This window comes from Mytilus californianus, unplaced genomic scaffold, assembly GCF_021869535.1.
Source record: "Mytilus californianus isolate M0D057914Y unplaced genomic scaffold, xbMytCali1.0.p SCAF_12, whole genome shotgun sequence".
Lineage (NCBI taxonomy): Eukaryota > Metazoa > Mollusca > Bivalvia > Mytilida > Mytilidae > Mytilus > Mytilus californianus.
Window position 1 is genome coordinate 15,304,454 of NW_026262604.1, and position 21,478 is coordinate 15,325,931.

General features: G+C 32.1%; 1 protein-coding gene across 1 annotated transcript in view; it reads left to right on the forward strand.

Moving 5' to 3' along the window:
* Positions 1-3,225: 3,225 nt before the first annotated feature.
* LOC127721443 (aminopeptidase N-like) overlaps positions 3,226-21,478 on the forward strand; it is a 35,709-nt gene continuing 17,456 nt past the window's right edge. Inside the window, exons 1-11 of the mRNA XM_052228174.1 lie at positions 3,226-3,481; positions 8,936-9,032; positions 9,863-10,367; positions 10,724-10,879; positions 11,877-11,994; positions 12,623-12,743; positions 13,470-13,624; positions 16,094-16,207; positions 17,582-17,716; positions 17,893-17,958; positions 20,309-20,374. Coding sequence (XP_052084134.1) covers positions 8,981-9,032; positions 9,863-10,367; positions 10,724-10,879; positions 11,877-11,994; positions 12,623-12,743; positions 13,470-13,624; positions 16,094-16,207; positions 17,582-17,716; positions 17,893-17,958; positions 20,309-20,374 — 1,488 coding nt within the window. The 5' untranslated portion in view covers positions 3,226-3,481; positions 8,936-8,980. The remainder of the gene's footprint in view (positions 3,482-8,935; positions 9,033-9,862; positions 10,368-10,723; positions 10,880-11,876; positions 11,995-12,622; positions 12,744-13,469; positions 13,625-16,093; positions 16,208-17,581; positions 17,717-17,892; positions 17,959-20,308; positions 20,375-21,478) is intronic.

The following is a 21,478-nucleotide window of genomic DNA, read 5'->3' on the forward strand; positions in this document are numbered from 1 at the left end:
GACCACCACGAAATAGCCAATAGTGCTGAAAGTGACGTTAAAAATCAATCAATCAATCGAACAATATGTTGGTTTTTTTAATTTTCCTTTTTGTTTTCTTATTATTTTTACTACATCTTTTGTTTTATTCACACTTAAACATAGTGTGAAAAATAACTTAAGAAAAATTGAAAAATAATAAAACAGAGAAAAAACATAGTGAAAGAGGATTGATTTGATTTGATTTTTGGTGTTTTAACGCCACTTTTAAGGACCGCTTTTGGGCTATTTTTGGCCCGGTGAGAAAGAACATACTAGAACGAATTTTTAACGTTAATTGCCATACTATATTTTTCGAATAATTCCATTAATTTTCTATTTTTATGTTTACAAGTAAACTTTAAACATGCACCATATGTGAAGAATAGTTTCATTGAACATTCATTTGTATCAAATGAACCGATACAGTATTTTGTTTATATATAGCAAATTTCTTTTGTATAGCTAACTTTAGTAAACAATTCTATTTGTTTATGCCCTCGCCGTCACCAGAGGGGGAAATTCAGTGTTACCCTTGTCCGTCCCGAAATAGGGTTCCGTTCATGGACCCATTCTCAATTAATTCATCAATGGTTGAAAGGTGTACTTCTACTCACGGTAATATTGTTGATAAAACTGGCACGTTTATTAATATTCTTTCAATGCTTTCTTTCATTTTGCTCAGAAATAAAGGTGATAATGTAGGTGTTGTTTTTCGTTGAGTTTGAACTATCACATTAACACGACTTCTGTCACATGTTCAGCAGGATGTGCTTACCATTCCGGAGCACCTGTGATCGCCCCCGGTTTTTGATAGGGTCTTGTTTTAGTTTACGATGTAGTGTTTCTAATACTGTTGTTTGTCATTTGGTCGTTTTCCGTTTTTTGCCTATGTAAGCATTTTGTTACAAATTCAATACTTTTTTGTTTTTGCAATGGTAAATAGCGTAGGATGCAATAGAGAATTGTGAATCTGGTATGATGAATGTTGTTTCGGTTTTAGATTTTACTTTTTTTATAAATGTTAAGATACATTGAAATTTGCAATTCCCTCAACCTCGTTCCATTGAGCGTAATTTTGAATGGTTCAAATCGTATCTAGTTTAAATATGAATGGGGAAAGAGTAATTCTGTAATGGTGTATAGGGAATGGTTTGCGGTATACTTTATTATATATGAGGAATGGTGTATGTAAAGGTGTAATGGTGAATGCTGCATGGTATAAGGATCAATGGTTTGAGTGGGGAATTTTAACCATTCAAGGACTGTATTAAAAAATCGTTATTATTGACAGTGCTGACCAAAGGTTCATTCATCAGACAAAAATATACAGTAAAGATAAGCCATACAAGGAACGTTGGATGTCACAAAATGACAACAATAATAAACGATGAGAAAGTTAAAATGAGTATAAAATCAGCAATATTAATAACAACATTTTGTGCTACCGAAACTGAGCTTAATCAGAAACAATCAAACCCAAAATAGTTTTAAATCCAGGATGTAAAATACCGGAATACGTTAGGAGATATATAACCAAAGGGATCATGAAAGTATAGCAACAGTCATCTGAAGTCAACCTGAAATTAAGATACTGAACAAATGGTAAAGCGCATGACAGTCTTGGCTTGAGTGCGATTGATTGATAAGACTAAATAACCGAATACTAAATCCTTAGCCTATGTGTCTTTAACAAGAGTTTGACCACATTATTCGACTTTGTGGCCCTGCATTTGCAAATTTAGTTTATGAAATAATAAAGGACAAGATCCACATTTGACATATTCGTTACATTCTCGTTATTTTTCTATCAGCGAAAACAAGTTGGTTTACAGTATCTATTGATATCATGATTCTACGGTTAGCTAAAATAATAAGTGCATATACAATGTGAGGAAAATATTAACTTTTGTATATAGTAAGAAGCTCGGGAAAGGTGAAGCTTACCGAGCCCTCTAACAGTTTTCTGTCGAAGACAAAAAAAAGAAAGGCATAGATATAATCTGTTTTACACCTCAGTTTAAAATTGCTACTATTATAGTTATGAAAATATTAACACATAAACAAAACGGATTGTCTATCCCTCAACAAGCAATAATTGTGACGAAAAATGACGTGACATTTACTTATATATACCTCAATTATGGACAATTTATTATTTACATATGTTTTTAAGTATAAAATTGCAAAATTGTGTAAAATAAATAATTTAACTTTCAATCATAATCAGTTTGGCATTTTCAAAATGCATGTGAACATAAACAGATTAGAAATATTTGATGACATTCTGGTATTAAAACATAATCATAAACAACTCATCAAAACGATTATTTATTTAAAATATCATTATTGCAAAAAGCGTCATTAATCATTTATCCTTTTTTATTTTTCAAATATGTAACGACGTTACATTTTCAGCCGGTTGCCATGCTTTGTATGTATAACATAGCATCTGTAACCCTGAGAGAATGAATAATTCTAATAGTTATTCATTTTGATATTTCTTCACGTTTAAATGTGTGATTAATGAATACAACCAGAGCATTCGTATTTCTATGCACATGCGTACAATCGCTTCAAGTAACAAACTTTTGTATTTAGTTGAAATGAGAAGAAAACAAAGTTTGTACAAAGACTCCTAAAAATAAAATATGCAAGTTTTTTTCCGCCAATGGTGAACGTAGGTGTTGTTTTTCATTGAGTTTGAACTATTATATTAACGCGACGTGTGTCCCATGTTCAGCAGGATGTGCCTCTTATTCCGGAGGACCTGTGATCAACCCCCGTTTTTGTAGGGTCTTGTTGAACGTTTTTTGTTTTCTATGTTGTGTTTCGTATACTGTTGTTTGTCATTTGGTCGTTTTCCGTTTTTAGCCTTGGCTATGTCATTTTGTCATCGACTTTGAAATATCCTCTTGGTATCTTCCGCCTCACTATTATTATTCCATTGTCAATATTATAATTATCATCGTTGTACATTGAATAAACATCAGTTCAATAAATAAACTCATCATAGATACAAGGAATAAAGTTTTGTAAGCCAGACGCTCGTTTTGTCTACGAAGGGCTTATCAGTGACCCTCGAATCCAAAAAGTAAAAAAGGCCAACAAGTACGATGTTGACGAGCATTGGGAACATACAATTGCAAAAGGTGTTGCCAAATACAGCTAAAGTAATCTTATCTTAATTTATAAATTGAAGCAATGATAAATATCTATTTTGTGTTTCTATCTTGCAATTCAGTACAGTTTGTCATAGATATTGTTTCTTCTTGTACCGTTGCTGTATGTATGAATATTCAATGAAGTACAGTCTCTGACAGAAATGTGTAGGATGGCACTACGTCATATAAACAGGCTTGTCCCTATTTATTTTTAAGTCATTATATAATGAATCATGTATTTATTATATCAGTGGTGTTCTCTGTTCTGGTTTCACAGTTAGTTACGACTGCACCTGTCGGTAAGTCTTATTTAACGTTGTATTAGTTTTTGTAATGGGAGTATAAAGTGCTGATTGCATATCTTTAAAAGTTTCTGTTCAATTTCTTATCACATCATTTAACTGTATAACTACATGACTATTGTTGAAGATGTTTTATTGACCTATTGATGTATTTTAGTTATTCATGTTGTGTGGTTGCTAACTGCTTACTTTTAGTACCTTTATTAATGTAGGGTGCAACATAATTTAAAAGTAGAAAAAAAAACACGACGGAAGAGGTTATACTGCATGCCTATATAAATACATTCTTGAAACGTTGTCAATAATTTCTTAATAAACCTACGAGTTGTATGTAAACTTTGGCTGTTGGAAATTCAGGTGCTCCGGAACGTGTTGGTCAAATTCTACTCTACCTGTGACACCCGTCATAATTAAATCGTGCTTATATATAAAAACAAGACACTTTTCCGAACGAGCAATTGTTGATATTTAGAATGATTCTAATAAGCTTTATAAATTTCGGCAACAAAGGTGTTTATCTTTAGTAAATTACAATTATTATTATAATAATACAGTCAATAACTTAAATCTAAAAAAAATTAAATCGTAACTAAATACTCAATTTAGTTCCCTCGAGTAAAAACATGTGCCATCCCTTTTCTAAAATTTTTCCTTCAGTTGTTATACAATACTAAATTAAAAACATTAATACGAGTAATGCATTTGACTATAAGAATGAATGAACTAACATATACTTAGCAATTGCTTTTCACTTTAACGTTATTATTCAATCTAAAATACATGTCTGATGTTTGCATGTGCGTTCATACATAGATTGGTTAATCTACGGGGAGTAGAAATATAAAGTTTGTTGTCATTTCTTTTTAGACGGTGCAACTTAAATATCATCGTCAACAAACGTATCAAAACCGAGTTAAATATAGTAATGAAAAATCAATATACGCCGAAATAATTGATTTGAATTGGATAATACATTGATTATCAGATTTTAATTTACTAAAAGGTAAACACGTTTTTAGTATAAATTTACAGAGTAAACTCGAATGTTTCGAATTTCAATCACTCGTTCGAAAAAATTATATTGTTTTTATATGATGGTAAATATACGCAAGTTGTGTAAACCTTTATGTCCGAATATTTACTGCTGTAACTACATTTTACAATTTGGTCCTTGCTCATTCTGATCTATTACTTTTAAGCAATATTTCATCCTATTGTTTGGTAGGTGCACATGCAACACATAGTCTTTTAGCATGGATGGTTGGATAGATAGTTATAAAACGTTATTTTAACATTTGTAACCATGTCAGTCAGGACGGAAAAGAGCTGAATATTAATATATTGTATACAAGACCGACAGGATATAGCGGAATGTTAGCGTGCAAAATCACGAATTCAACTTCAGTATGTACTAGGAGCTTTTCCATCTCCAAGCCATTTGAGTTCACCTCTGATACAATTTCTTTTTCTTACACTTATTTTATTTCTCCAATGACAATGTGGGGACGTGGGGAATGTGAGCGCGCTCACTAAGGTTCTTTAATTTTTGTTTGTGTTTGTCTTTTAGTCGCTTTATGATCTTTTATTCTGTTATTGACTGATTTTATTAGACTAATAATTCGTATCTTGTCTCCTTTTTATTCTAATGTCCTTTTTTTATCTAATAGCAAATTAAATGTAAAGAAAAAAGAAAACACGGCTTAAGGATAAAATGTTTTTCTCGTGTTGCATTATACATGTTATTCATGTTATACAACATTAAACTTTGATTTGTGCGCATAAATTGATTAGGAAGTATATCAAGCGAGTGAAATTAGAAACGTGAGAACAAATATCCATATGCTTGTTAAATTTCACTAGAATAAGGAAGAGATTTGAATTTTTTTCTTTTCTTTTATCGATAAAACATTTTTCCCAACCAAAACCTTATCAGTATTTTATGTAACATATGTGTAAAACAGTATTGATAAAATTAGATTACGGAACGTTACCTTAAAGTGTGTCATTTAGCTAAATCTTCAACATTTCCTTATTGACATAGTATCCAGCAGGTAGGTTTTAGATACGTTAGTATGCCTACAGGACTTTGTGTCAGTCCTGGCTTAAACCGAACTTATTGCAGTTAAAACTTGGCATAGTAATAACAATTCAATAACCAGGTGACGAGTGATAAATTAAATATTTAGGTTGATACAATACTACCACGAACAAGTATATAATGTTCATTTTTACTTGCAAATTGTCAGCAATCAGGTATATGTGGAATCCCTTTTACTCTTCCGAATATTAACAAAAAGTTTACCCTTTATAAATTACCGTTCATGAGTGGAACAGGATCTACTTATCGAGCCTAAATTCTCCTTTGGGTTTAAGTACGGATTATGTTGATCGGTCTTGTTTTGTGCGTTGTGTACTTCTGTTGTAGACCTATTTTAGTCTTTTTCTTTCCTTTAATGGTCTTCGTGCTATGTTTTTTCACGTTTATATTATTTATTTACTTCATATATTATCCCTTATTCCCATTTTATATTATATGTAGGCAACGTTGTAACAATGAGAAATGTCTGTAAATTTCGTCAATCTTATATCGTGTTTCCTTCCTGTACAAATCTCTGAACTGCTCGACTCTAAGAATCTTTTAAAGACGCAATTTTAAAATGAGATATATATTTTTACAAATAAGAACTTGATCATATTACCTTTGGCAAAACATTTCAAATCTCTATAACAGATATTCTATTCCAATAAGTATGTTACTTATGTGACTTATTTACACTAGATCTCGCCTCTTGTTCAGTTGTGCCTCAGTTTGTGTTTGATACCTTGGTTATTTCTCCTTAGTCGATTTATGAGATTTGAACATCGGTAAACTACTGTTGCCTACATTTGGAATCTATCTTTGTGGTTTATTATTAACATTGTTGAACTATGTATGTCTTGGTGACAATCATTTTAAATTTTCAAACCAATGCATTATGTGTTCCATCTCATCGTTGGTTGGTGAAAATGACAAAATGTACGTGAGCCATAGAGTAGAAAACTAAACTAAATAATCATGTAGGAAATACATATGACAAAACGTAAAATATACTTCGTATTGGTTGATTAAAAAAAGTAAAAAAAAGCCTTAAAAAAGGGCCAGGAAACTGTTGCAAGTAGGGAAACAACCTTGTCCTAACCTTCACGATCACACAGTATTTATTTTATATCAATGAGACAATTTGAGCAATACTAATATAAGAGATCGATTTGTTAAACTTGGTTCATATATAATAAGACTACTTGTATGTACATCATGTACATCACCTCAATATATGACAATTCTCTTTGTAACTTTTAACATTTTACACTATTTATGTTGTAAGTATTTCGGCCCATTACGACTTCAAACTGATTTTTACGAAGCAAGTACATGTATTCCATCTTTAATATTAAGGAACACGAACGTATAACTGATTTGAAATTGATGACTAAATGACATTTAGTTCTTTTACTTCTGAAAACCTGAAAACCTATGTGTAGGCTAGGGAGCAAATTTACTCAGTAATGAATATTAAGTAAACATGTTTCTAGTTATTAACGCAAGGTTCGAATACACTAAGTAAATAAGTATTTATACAGGTATTCGTTTGTTTCTCGATTAAATAGGTTTGATTGATAAGTTGTTGTTAAGATTTAGTGTTTATTTAATTATGTTAATAGTAAAATGATAAAAAATACTATTTGATTTTTTTAACGATTTTCAGCAAAAACCATTCTATAGATATTTGTTTTATTGAATTTGTAAAATATGAGTTACAAATGTTCTCTTTCTTTCTTTCGAATCCCATCCTTCAATCCCAATAAACAATGTGTTGCGAACTAAAGTTTTGTTATATAAATTTTGGTCCTCTGTTTTGTTTTGTTTGCATTTTACTCGGCATAGGTATTTACCACAAATCTCAATATTCTCCGAGAAACACAAACGATTTCTCCGAATCTGATTATATTACAGAACATTTGTCCACGCCTTTCTTACAAAGATCTGACACCTTTCCATTTTACTTTTATTCTCGGTTGTATTCCTGCCTACATTTTGTTTAAGTTATGTATCATTACGACAAAAAAGAGAATCCTGAAAGAAGTTTAAAACAGAAGTTAATTGGAGCTCACTCGTTTTGCTGGGGTTCGTGTTCCTCGGTTATTAGTTTCACATTATGTGTTTTGTGGAGTGTTGTTTGTCTTATGGTCGTTTTTAATTTTTTGCCATGACATTGTCAGTTTGTTTTCGAGTTATAAGTTTGACTATTCTTTTGGTATCTTCCGCCTATCTTTTAAACTGTTGTTTGTCTTTTATTCATTCTTTTTGCCACTGTTTTGTTTGTATTACATTGAACTACGGTTTATGATTATCCCCTCGCTTGGTATCTTGTCGCCCTTTTTCCTAGGTTCGGCAACAACATATGACAGGAAAATGTACTCCACGTGTCACGGATTCGAATTGCTCGATCGTTCGTTTCCTATGTTGTGGAATGTTGGTTTTTTACCTTCGTTTTTTTTTTTGCCATGACATTGTCAGTTCGTTTTCGACTTATTAGCGTGAATATTCCTTTAGTTCCTTCCGCCTAACTTTTAAACTATTGTTTGTTTTTCGACGTTTTTTTTTTTTCAACGGATTTGTTTACTTTACATTGACCTACGGTGTCTGATTGTCTCCTCGCTCGCTATCGTATCGCCCTTTTTCTCAGGAACAACACAAACTTGACAGAAAATGTAGTGCACTTTTCATACTGTGTAAAATTTTATCGATGATGTACTTTTATTAACTTTAAAACTTTATTATTATTTTGATAGTTAGTTATGGATGATAAACGTCCAGCAAAACAATTTCGTGTACAACATTTATCTGTGCACATTTAAATCACATGTTTTCTGCAAGAGTATAAATCTGTGCGAGGTAACACAGATATTACATGATTTTTTTTAATTCAAATATGTGAATTTCATTGAAACATTTGTAACAAATCATAATTTAGATATAAAAGTTCCATCATTTGTGTACAAGAAAGACATTGGTTGCTTAATTTGTGATAGTCAATGAAAAGCAGCAATTAAATGTACATTTTCACACGAATGATCATTTAACTGCATTACTACGTCATTTTGGCCTCTGGTGGAGAGTTTTCTCATTGGCAATTATACCACATCGTCTTATTTTATACAAAATACTGCAAAGTCTTTGCTTGTGAATATTATTGCCAAGTTTTCTAGAAATACAAGACGTCTGATTATCTAAAGAAAATAAGTATGAATCAGTTATATAATATTTAAAAATGACCCATAAAATTGATATCGATCAAACTAATACCTGGTAGGTATTTGATATGTTTATGCTAGTAATTTTAGAATTCAAAGGCCTTCAAGGCATATTATGATTTATAATCATGGTTTGATTATTAGTGTTGATTACAGCTGTTGCTATACAATTCTGTACATCGAGGCAGTTTGCGAATTTTGATGATGATGAAAATACTACTTCTATTTGTATTGGTGGACTATACTCTACAAGGTCTGTTTAAAATAATAGTTCATATTCACATATGTCATAAATAAATGTTTGTCTGTTTGTTGGTTTTTATATTTAAATATTGGCTAAACCATTGGAGACATTTTCTTTTATTGGTGTAGCAATCTAAATCAACCGGAGAGAAATACCGACGTTCGGCAGGAAAACTGAAATCATTCTCAATTAAGATCGGAGTCGAACAATAATTGCAATTATGTAATCAAAACACGCGTCTGGCGTATACAATTTTAATCCTTGTCTCTGTGATGAATTGTCGTTTCTAATATCGTAATGCTTAACGACAGAAATTTTGTTTTCATTTTTAACATTTTTAAACATGTAACTGTTTTCTCTTGTGTATATTTAGTACACCTCTTTTTCCAATTAATTGTCACACTACAATATTCTCTAAAAGTATAAACGATACATGGGTTTCAAAATTTACTAAACTATGTGTAACCCGTCGCATTCCGTAAGTGCCTGTTCCAAATCAGGAGCATGTTGTTAGTTGGTTGTCGTTGGTTTACGTCTGTCATATTTGTTTTTACTAAACGGTATTGTTATAAATTAGGCTGTAAAATTTATCAATTGAATTGTTTCATATTTACATGTTGGGGCCGTTTATAGCCGACTATACGGTATTGGTTTTTCTCATTGTTATAGGCCATACGGTTGCTCATAATTGCTTACATTCACTTCATTTGAACATTTTTGGATAGTTGTCTCATTGTCAATCATACCACATCTCTTTATTTTCATATTCGTAATATTTTTATAATCATTTTAACTATTCAAACACAAGAAGTGTTATCGATACGCATAATTACTTGCAGACAGAACAACGACAAAATATGGTGATGTTGGACAATGGCAACCTACGTGGTTCCCACAGAACAAAACTACAACTACAACACCACCAAATGGAACTATAAAGCCATCCGGGGTGCGAAGTGTTCGTTTACCACTCAATTTATATCCAGTTTTATATGAGCTTGAACTTCAACCTTTTATATATGAAAGCAATCCAGCAGACTTTTATTTCAAAGGAAAACTTAAGATTGATATGGAATGCAGAAGATCGACAAACGAAATAGTTCTGCACAGCAATAAACTTATCATCACGACAAGCTCTGTTAGAATAGAGCCAATGTCACCTGGACAAAAACCAATTATTCCTACAATTGAGTTTGATACTGTCAATCAGTTCCTGATTTTGAAATCAAATACACAATTTGTAAGTGGGTCGGGCTATTCTCTTTACATTCAGTTCAGTGGACCTTTGCTCGCTGATATGGCTGGGTTTTATCAAAGTTCTTACCAACATGGAAATGATACAATGTAAGTAGAAATTATAGATTTGAACAGTGTAGAATGCAAGAAAGGGAAATCAAATATCGATGAAAACAAAACAAAAAATAATTTTTTTCTTGGCTTTTGTTGTAGTCGTAAATTATTGTCTACTTAATATCATTGAAAAACAAGCACCATTGAAATAACAAAATCATCCTGGCTTGAAAAAAATAAAAACACGCCAACATATCATTTATTACTATTATTTTTATTTTGAAATATGCAAATAAATTTTAATCATTGTAATTCTTTTTTTCCTTGTACATCTTTTCAATGTACTTTATTTATGATTTTTCATGCAATTTACATAATAATGATTTACTGTATCATTCGATATTTATCAGTTACATTGCCACAACACAGATGCAGCCAACAGACGCCAGAAAAACATTCCCATGTTTTGATGAGCCGGCTGTCAAAGCACAATTTAAAATTACACTTCTTAGAAAACAACCCATGGTTTCACTGTCAAACACGCCAGTTATCAATAATATAGCCAGGTGAGAAAAATAAATAATGGATATTTCTTTAATATTCAAGTTTCCTTATATCCGACTGTCAAGCACAATCTAAAATATACATTTTTTAGAACTGCATATTAAGTTATTTTATAGTTTATACACCAAAAATAAAAAAATCTTATTACATTGATGTAATTTTCGTTATTTTGATTGTTTTGCTGTGCCCTTTTGCAATTTTTATAGGAGGTTTTTAAGCTATAAAACCAGGTTTAAACCACAATTTTCGTCGGATATGCCTGTACCAAGTCAGGGATATGACAATTGTTTTCCACTTGTTTCATTTGTAGATAACGTTTTATTTTGTCATTTTTAATAGACTTACCCTTTTGGAATTTACCTAGAGTTCTATATTTTTGGTATATTGATTTGGAAATATAACATAGAGTACATAATGGGACTGATTATTCCCATTGAGAGATAATTTTAGATGTTTCATGCCATATGAAATGGCCATGTATATGTTGTGTACAAATTTTAATGTTGTACAAATTATAATTTGTACAGTATTTTTGTACAAGTTATCAGTATTTTATGAATCTCTTTACATAATTAGATAAAATAAGCACAGAGTCGTTGGTTAAGCTTATCACTGTTTTATTTCCACAACTACATGCTACAGTCTTGCACATAGTACTAACACAAAGTTTAAACAAAAACACTAAAACGTATTTTGTGGACATAGAATTTGGTATTAGTAAAACAATAAAAATATAATCTAAACCAATCAGGTGTCCTTATTTGTAGTTTTATGACATAGAGGACAGTACCTAATGTTAGGTTGAAGTACATAAATTTGTGAGTAAAACATCGAACTGGATAATTATTGAATATAAACTTGTATCACTTGGTGAAAGAAGGTGTGTGTCAAAATACTGATAACTTGTACAAAAACCCTGTACAAATTATAATTTGTACGAAATTACAACTTGTACACAACATATATATACATGCTTAAGATATTTGTTGTATTTTCTAGGGAAAATGGATGGATTGCCGATTACTATGAAGTCACACCAAAGATGTCAACTTACTTATTGGCTTTTATTATCTGTGATTTCAAATACACAGTAAACATCACTAAAAATAACGTAGAGGTTAGTGATCTGTATATATTCGTGATACAAAGAATTATAAAAGTAAGAAGATACTTAAAGAACAAAACACACCTTTTTGCAGGATTCAAAACAAATGATCCCCAGAAGAGTTAGAAAACTTTATTAATGGCCTATTTGAATGTTGACTTATATTTTGCATGTATTCTTTATGCAAACAGAACAAAATAGAAATGACAGCTGTATAGGACTTTTATGAAGTGCATCGGCCCAGTTTTCAGACCAATAACCTCTTAAAATATGTGTTTGTTCCTTATAATTCACAATACAAACATGTTTGTGTCTAAAATTCACCTCTCTTGTAACTTTAGCATTACATTGATTCTGTATTGCGCATGAAAACATAAGAGTTAAATCGACACAGTGTTCACATATTCAAAGGAAGTATTTCTGTGAACATGATCAGTTGAAGTGCAAACCAAGAACAGAAATTTGGACGGATCAAACATATTTAGTAATTTGAAGATATGCAAATCGTATAAGAATTATAATAAAATTGATAACTACATGTACGCTTTTACTTTTATCTTCGATAAGCACTATACATAAAATAAAAGTAATGCATTTTTATTAGACTAAAAATATCCAATGACATATAATATATTTGTAGTATAGAGCCTGGGCACGCTCAGAGGCGGTTGATCAGACTCCATATTCCTTAGATGTTGGCGTCAAGATCCTAACCTACTTTGAAGAATACTTTGATATTCCATTCCCTCTACCAAAATCAGGTATGGGAGCTTATATCTTAAGCAAATGTTTCTTCAATATACAAAATAAATTATGATTGTAAATCATACCCTAGCCATGCGTTCGACAATACAATATTATCAATTTATCAATCCAACTTTTCCACCGTTTTCTTTTATAGTTGTTGTTATTTTAGTGATTTCGTTTTATATATAATTTTGCGATTACTTAATTGACTTTGTATAAAAAACGGTGTTTAAAAACAATAGTGACAGGTCAGTTTTTATGCGCCACTAGATCTTCCGACTTTTGAACGGTCCGTAATGTCCTAATCATAACGGTAGAACATCTGTTCACAATAATGGATAGAATAAGTTATTTAGTTTTAAGTTCGTGGCGAGTGTCGCCACAAGCTGTTGTCTAATTTTAAACTTTCAAAGGTAATTTCAAACGCACTGTATTTTTAAACGATTGCATAATTTCTGAACACATAACCTTTTTATTCTAAACTTTACATGAAACTTTACAGGCAAATCCTGCAGAAACCAAAACATTACAAATATAGAAAAAGACGATTAAAAAAAATAGAATAAAGCTAAAGGGTGTCAATAAGAACATGCAAATCACGCGATGAGACAAGACCACCATGTTGTTTCCATTGCTGGTAAATGGTAAATAGTAAGTGCCCAGCTTAAAATTCGCCCAGTAATCACCTAATTTTATTTCATTGTTTCGTATATCATTTTTATGTATATGTTATATTACAGACATGATAGCTGTACCAGATTTTGTTGCCGGTGCTATGGAGAACTGGGGACTAATTGTTTACAGGGAGACGGCCATGTTGTATGATCCAATGGAGTCATCAGAAACCAACAAAAAGAAAGTAGCTGTAGTCGTTTCACATGAATTGGCACATCAAGTAAGTTTCAATTATTTCGAATATGTCATATTGATCTTCTCTTACACCAGAAGCTCTGCAGGGAGGGAGGTCTGCATTTTTATGTCATTCTGCTTTTTTGTTATCATTTCCAAAGTACAATTTATCATTTCCTAAAAAAAGATATTTCAGTAACTGCTAGTAGTCTGTTGTTATTCATAATGTATTATTGTCATTTTGTGTATTTTCTTTTGTTTCCTATTCTGACATCGGACTCGGACTTCTCTTAAACTGAGTTTTACTGTGCGTACTGTTGTACGTTTGTTTTTGCTACATTGGCTAGAGGTATAGGGGGAGGGTTGTGATCTCAAAAAACATGTTTAACCCAGCCGCATTTTTGCGCCTGTCCCAAGTCAGGAGCCTCTGGCCTTTGTTAGTCTTGTATCATTTTTAATTTTAGTTTCTTGTGTATAATTTGGAGTTTAGTATGTTGTCCATTATCACTGAACTAGTATACATATTTGTTTAGGGGCCAGCTGAAGGACGCCTCCGGGTGCGGGAGTTTCTCGCTGCATTGAAGACCCATTGGTGGCCTTCGGCTGTTGTCTGCTCTATGGTCGGGTTGTTGTCTTTTTGACACATTCCCCATTTCCATTCTCAATTTTATATTGTATCTACGTTGACCATTATTTTTGATTTAACAAAGGATAACCAATTATTTCAATTTTTCTTGGCAATGGAAAATACTTGTGTAAAGGGTAGAAAAGGAAAATATTCTAATACTATTGCAAGAGGAAAAAGATTTAAATTGTATGAGCCCTTACCTATATATTTGATTTTTTTAGTATGCACATCTGCTTTGCAACTCCCCTAGAGTAGATAGTTTCACAATACCTGGTTTTGATTGCTGATAAAATTTATGTTAATAATTTAGAAATATATTTCGTGGAGCAATTAAATGGAAGACTCAGTAATACAAAGTTGTGTGTAGAGACACTTATTTAGTTGAGGCATCCAATACATTTCGTCAAATTTGGTTGAAATTCAAAAGAACAAAAAACAAACTTATGATTATTCAGAATTTCCTCTTTGGTAAGTATAGTTAGGGTATATGTTGAGTTTCTATGTGAATTGCCAATATCCCTTTTTTATCAAGCAGTTTATGTAATGTGAATTACACAAAAACACAATGTTGTTTTGGGCTTTATCTGCGGGAAGAACAACACATGTGTCATCGCGGTAGGACAGATATTTAGCAACATTTTGGTCAATAAGAAATAGTACAAGGGCGGATTAGGTTTATTTTTTTGGGGGGAGGGTAGATGGGAGTAGGGCTTTGCTGGTCCCAGGCCTCTTTTAGAAGCATATGTGTGGTATATTGCATTTTACTGAATTTATAACTTCTGTCTCTTTGTTTTCTTAACCCTACTTTTAAAATCCAGGTTTCGCCGCTGCAATATATATTATTCATAAACTATCATTTACTGTAAAAAATATTGTAGCATGAAATTATATTGAAAAGATTACGAGTCCCCTGTTCTCGGTTCTAAAGAAAGTTTTACAAAAAATCCAGTAATTTCTCATATATCTTAATAATGCAAGGTTGTGGAAAATTTGAGAACAGAAAATTATCATTAAATTGAAAAGGGTTAAATTGATCAACATATTAATATGTTTGTCTACTCGTTTGGAATATATATTACAGTTACAAGCTAGAAAAAGTTAGTTTTGAAGCCCAAGAATGCTTTCTCTCTTATTCACATAAACACGGACAATGTAAAACACTGAATTGTTAGTGCACTACAAGAAATTTTGCGTCGTTTGTGCTCAGAAAATGTTTAATATTCAGAATGAGATGAAAAGTCATAAATAAAACTATCATATACGCGAAAAAGCAGTAAATTGATCTGATCGCATGTAATATCACTCGAAAAAAACCTGATCTACACTCGAAAAAAGGACCGATTCACTAAAAAAAAAAGATCTCAGCCTAACACTATACCTACCGTGACATAAGTGTACTTTGATTATCTACCAACAGTTATTCCCGAACATACCATTGGATTTTAAATGCCGTAAGATGGCTTAAACGTCTAAATCCGTAGATTTTGGAAACTATTTACAATTAATCTCTTAATGTCAGTAGGTTTTAACTACTTTTGGAACATTGACGCTGTGAGTGAAAGACATTTAGGGGAAATTGGCTACTACTTATTTCATTGAATATACCCTCTGACTTCTTCTGTATTTATTGATTCAAAGTTACAAGTATGTTAAACATTAACACAGTAACATTAGCCTTTCGATAATATTGTTATACTTAATGCGACAGTTTAAGCAGAAATTCAATTTCCCTTAAAGTTTATTGATGTGAAAACGCATCAATACACTTCTTAAGATAACCTTTAGTATTTATAATTGCAATACAATTTATTGAAAGTTATGCAAAGATTCGCAATAATTAATGTACGCATTAAAATCTGAATGTACAGTACACATATTATTTTACAGTGGTTTGGAAACTTAGTAACACCATCTTGGTGGGATGATTTATGGTTAAATGAAGGATTTGCCAGCTTTTTTGAATATATGGGAGTCGACCACGTCCATCCAGATTGGCTGATGGTATGTAACACATCTATATTTATACAATAGAAATACAACAAGAAGATCAATTATACTGTTGTCCTGTAAAAAGGAATATTAAAATCACCATCCTAGTAGTCAGCACTTCCGTGTTGACATGCATTAGCCTTGATATTGTCATATCTATTTATTAACTGTTTGCAAAACTTTAAATCATTCGAAATACTAAGGATTTTCTACCACAGATATAGATTATCTTACCTTTCCTTGGCTAAACCTTTGTGAAGTTTTGGTTTATTAACTTTTGTATTCGAGCGTCACTTTTTGTAGACGATACGCACAGTACACAATTATAACCCTGGTATCTTTAATGAGTTGGTTTACCATTGCACGTTTATCAGCACCTGCATATGGAGTATATATTCCTAGTTGATACGATATTTCAGAGCTTGCATTTCCTATCAAAATTTCCTTGACAGAGGGTTGCTGCTTACAAGGAAATTATCAAACCAAGAGTTTCAATTGGTAAAGTTGAAATAATCCCTCTTAAAACTTTCACCGAGTCCGTTGTACGTTATGAAATAACTGTTTCAAGGATGAAATGGATATTTTCAAAGCTTCGTTACCACAATCCCGTCCTCTTTTTGTCCGAATGTGACCTACCGAATTGGACTTATCACCGGGTGTGTACTAACATGAGCAACACAACGTGTACAACATGTGGAGCAGGATCTGCTTACCGTTCCGAAGGGCCTGAGATCACTACCGGTTTTTGGTGGTGTTCGTATTGCTTAGTCTATAGTTTTCTATGTTGTGTTTTGTATAATGATGTTTGTTTATTGGTCTTGTTTTTCAGTGTTTGCCATAGCGTTGTCAGTTTATAGTCGACTAATTAGTTTGAATGTCCCTTTAATATATTTCACCGCTCTCTAAAGAGGACTAACATTTATTACGAATAGTCTGATTTTTTTTATCTCATTTATTATGTATCATGCAAAGTTTTGAAATCGATGTAAAACATTGTATTTGCTGTATTTGACGTGTGTTGCTCTTTTCCATTCACCAAAACAATCCTGAGCAAAAACTGTGTAGAGCAAAAATTGAACGAATACATGCATTTTGTAGATGTATCAAAAGGGACCCACACAAAATAACTCACGTGAAAACTAAGAATTAAACTTATTAGTTTGTTGACTGTATAGAGAATGTTATTTCAGAAAATAGTAATTGTGTTCTTAAACCTTAAAAAATGCAGACCGTTTGACTAATAATGTTCAAAGAAATCTGCAAATATGTGTGAAAAATACAAACAATGTAATTTTGAATGAATTATATTATTCAGTCGTATTATGTTATATGTTACAGTTGTATATAGTGGTATAAATTGCAAACGTATACTTCTTATTTTTCTAGTTTGAACAATTTGTGGTTGACGATTTACAAGACGTTTTCAATTTGGATGGTCTGGTTACCTCACATCCACTCTATGTACCAGTTTCTAATCCAAGTCAAATCAATGAAATTTTTGATCAAATTTCCTACGAGAAGGTACGTTTTCATTCAATTTTAATATTTCATACGGAAGGGATTTGTTTTGACTTAAACTTTATATTCACATTGAAAAGAATTGTTTCAAATTTCATACGGAAAAGGTTCGGAAATGGATGGTTTTAACTAATTGTCATATTTCTAGCATTACATCTTAACAAAACTATGTATTTCAGGGCTCAACTATTATACGAATGATGAGGTTCTTTCTTGGAGAAGAAACATTCAAAAAGGGGCTTCAAGTAAGTTTGTTAAATACAGGAGATTTTAGGTCGATTGCAGAAAGACAGCATCACTAAAGTGCATGTGTATACCGCAAACGTTTACAAAGTATATCAATAAAAAGCAACCACCTTTGAGCCATCTCTCTATTTAATAAAAGTGATACATTTATGTGTAATTTTTGTCGTTTTGGGTGTAAAATGGCGAAGGCAGACTGGATAATATTCATCACCTTTCTTGTATAAACTTAGTCAATGTAACACTTTTTATACTGAATGTTAAATATAACGTCACAATCCATTTGTCATTAGCCGTTGTGTGGATGCAGCTTAACGGTGTCTTCAGAGATAGCTTACATTCGAATTCGAGAATGTGGTGAACATATCGGTGCGAGCCAAGGCTCCGTGTTGAAGGCCGTACTTTGACCTATAATGGTTTACTTTTACAAATTGTGACTTGAATAGAGAGTTGTCTCATTGGCACTCATACCACATCTTCTTATATCTATATAAAATATAAACGGTAATACAGTCCTTGGATGGTGAAAACTTCCCACTAACACCATACACCATTACACCATTCACCATTACACCATACACCCTGTGTAATTACACCATGCACGTAACACCTTTGCACCATACACCTTACACATTACACCATAATGCAATTTAATTTCAAAGAAAGCGTGCGACTTCAAAATTATTTATTTATTTTAAAAAACGAATTTTGATCACAAAATATTGTAAGTTAATGTATAAAATTAAAAATCAGTTCTTATTAATATTTTGCATAGTTTTAAATGTCGTACACCATTCATTCAAACTATTCCCGATCGCACGTTACACCATTACACCATTCCCCTTTCACCATACACCATAGCACCATACACCTTCTACCATTGCACCATATGCAATACATCATTACACCATACACGTTTTATTGGGAAGTTTACACCATCCAAGGGCTGTAACTGTCCTTTCCTAGATTTAGATATTTCAGGTTTACACGGGAAGTTCTACACTAAATTTACGATAAAAGGGACGATTTTTCGTTCCCTGTTGTTAATTTTCCTTTTTTGGACGGTGATGTTCCTTTGGTTCCATCTTACGCTGTTTATATATCAAAACTCGTTCACTATGCCCGTGTCTGTTGTGACGTTTTGGATTTCAATGAACGTAATCTATGTATTACTGGTAAATTATTAAGTCAGGGATTTCATTACCACAAATTACTTGAAATCTTTACTAAATTCTTCCATAGATTTAAAGATTTGGTTTTAAAGTTTGGTTGTACCAGTAGAAAACTTATTTCAAACAGGGTAGCACATCCTAATTTTTACGGAGATGTTAATTACCGTTCCCGGAAATTAGGAATCAATCCGGGAAAACGTATCGATCCATTAAATAAACTTATTCTAAGAGGTTACCAATTCAGCACTGTAATTAGATCTTCGAATATTGTTTTTATTGGTATAATTATTGATTTTGTTATCAGTAAATTAAAATCAAACTTTACTGTTTTTTTTTATACATATGCATTCATGGCTCTATAATCTGTCGTTTCCTGTATCTTGGCATTGCACAAGGTCATGTTTTTTATCTGACTGTTGATGACGTCGTTGCACTTAATCCATTGGATGTTGAATGTAAACTGATTGATATTTTAGTCTTAGATGCATGATTTTTTTTATTAGTTGTTACTGGCTTTGAACTAGCTGTCAGTAACTGCGAGTACTCTCAGATCTGTACTTACTGTCTTTGTTGTTGGGATGTAGAAGTGCCCTGGCATGTCAACTCTGTGTTTTAGTTAGATGTATTTCTACTTGCATCCATCTGTTGAGTTAAGCATTTTTCAACTGATTTGTATAGTTTGTTCTTATGTTGTGCTGTTACACCACTGTCCCAGGTTAGGAAGAGGGTTTGCGCCCTCAATCTAGTTTAACCCCGCAACATTCTGTATGTGCCTGTCCTAAGTCAGGAGCCTTTAATTCAGTGGTTGTCGTTTGTTGCCGTGTAACATATTTGTTTTTCAGTTCATTGTTGTGTATATAAATTAGGCCGCTAGTTTTCTCGTTTGAATTGTTTTACATTTGTCATTTGGAGGCTTTTTATAGCTGAATATGCGGTATTGCCTTTGCTCATTGTTGAAGGCCATACATTGACCTATAGTTGTTAGTTTCTGTGTCATGTGGTCTCTTGTGGAGAGTTGTCTCGTTGGCAATCATACAACATCTTCTTATATTTATATAATATCTTAAAAAAGAATAGAGAATATTTATGCTTCTTATATTAAACAAACAATTTGGTCTTTTCATTGGTTAACATTGCATTAACAACTAAACACTTAATATGCAATTTGAAAATTTTGCAGAGATATCTTAAAGAACTAGCGTACGGATCTGCTTTTCATGACGATTTATGGAAAGCTTTATCAGAGGTATGGATTCTTAACATTCTTAATTTTGAAAAAAATTAGAACTCAATTCATGTTCAAAAAGACACCCTAGGTATTTTCGCATGTATTTCAGTAAATTCAGTATAATAAGTATATGTATTAACTTCCGACAAAAGCATAAGTATAATGAGTATATCATGCATAAATTAGTTAGTTATGAATTGTAATCATTTTGTCAAGTCTATCTTTTTTAAAGCTTACTATACTGTATGGGTTGTGTAAACTATGGAAAGCCGTGATTTGTTCTATAGTTGTTATCATCTTTGTTCTTTCGCCTTTGGTGGACAATTGTCGAGCTGTCAGTTATTTCTCATCTTTAGTTCTATATATAACCGAAAGAGGCATTAGCTGTGAAATTCATGTTCACCGATTTGACCCAAATTCTGATATTTTATTCATAACATACTAAGAGGTATATCCAAATTACAAAAATTCAAAAAGAAACTATTACAAATGCATGAGGTTGTTATACTGTATCAGTATTTCGTGCGTATTACAGGCCAGACGCCAACTAATTACCCATCGAAATGACGTCCGAAGACAGCAGACTGAATATAAATATAAGTAGAAAGCGACCACGTGCGATAGGATATTTCTAGGTCTCTTCGATTTCATACTTTAGGCTAAAAATATATGTAAATCATGGTTTTACCTGTATCAGATAATTTTTGTGGGCCGGATCAGTCAACAAAATGGTTATTACTTGTGTCTCACTTGCTTCACTTATCAATGTTGACATGCTTTTTTTAATGATTGAACCACATGTTGATTACACGCGCAACCCTTTTCTCAAAAGGTTAAATTAAAGGTCACATGAATACGGATTCAAATGAGTTGAATGATTGACTTACAAGTCAATTATACACCTCCAGTGATTTTTTTAATCTGATTTGGACGAAATTGAAGTAAACAAACTGTTAACAACGAAATATTATTTCTTTTATCCACTTTTATAATGTTGGAGACATTTTTGTTTCGAATTCCTAGCTAAAGCCCCTTTAACATGTTAAATACTTTTTGGCTTGAATTACAACGTAGATAAGGCAGACAACATTTATGAAATGGTTATACAATATGTGTTCTACA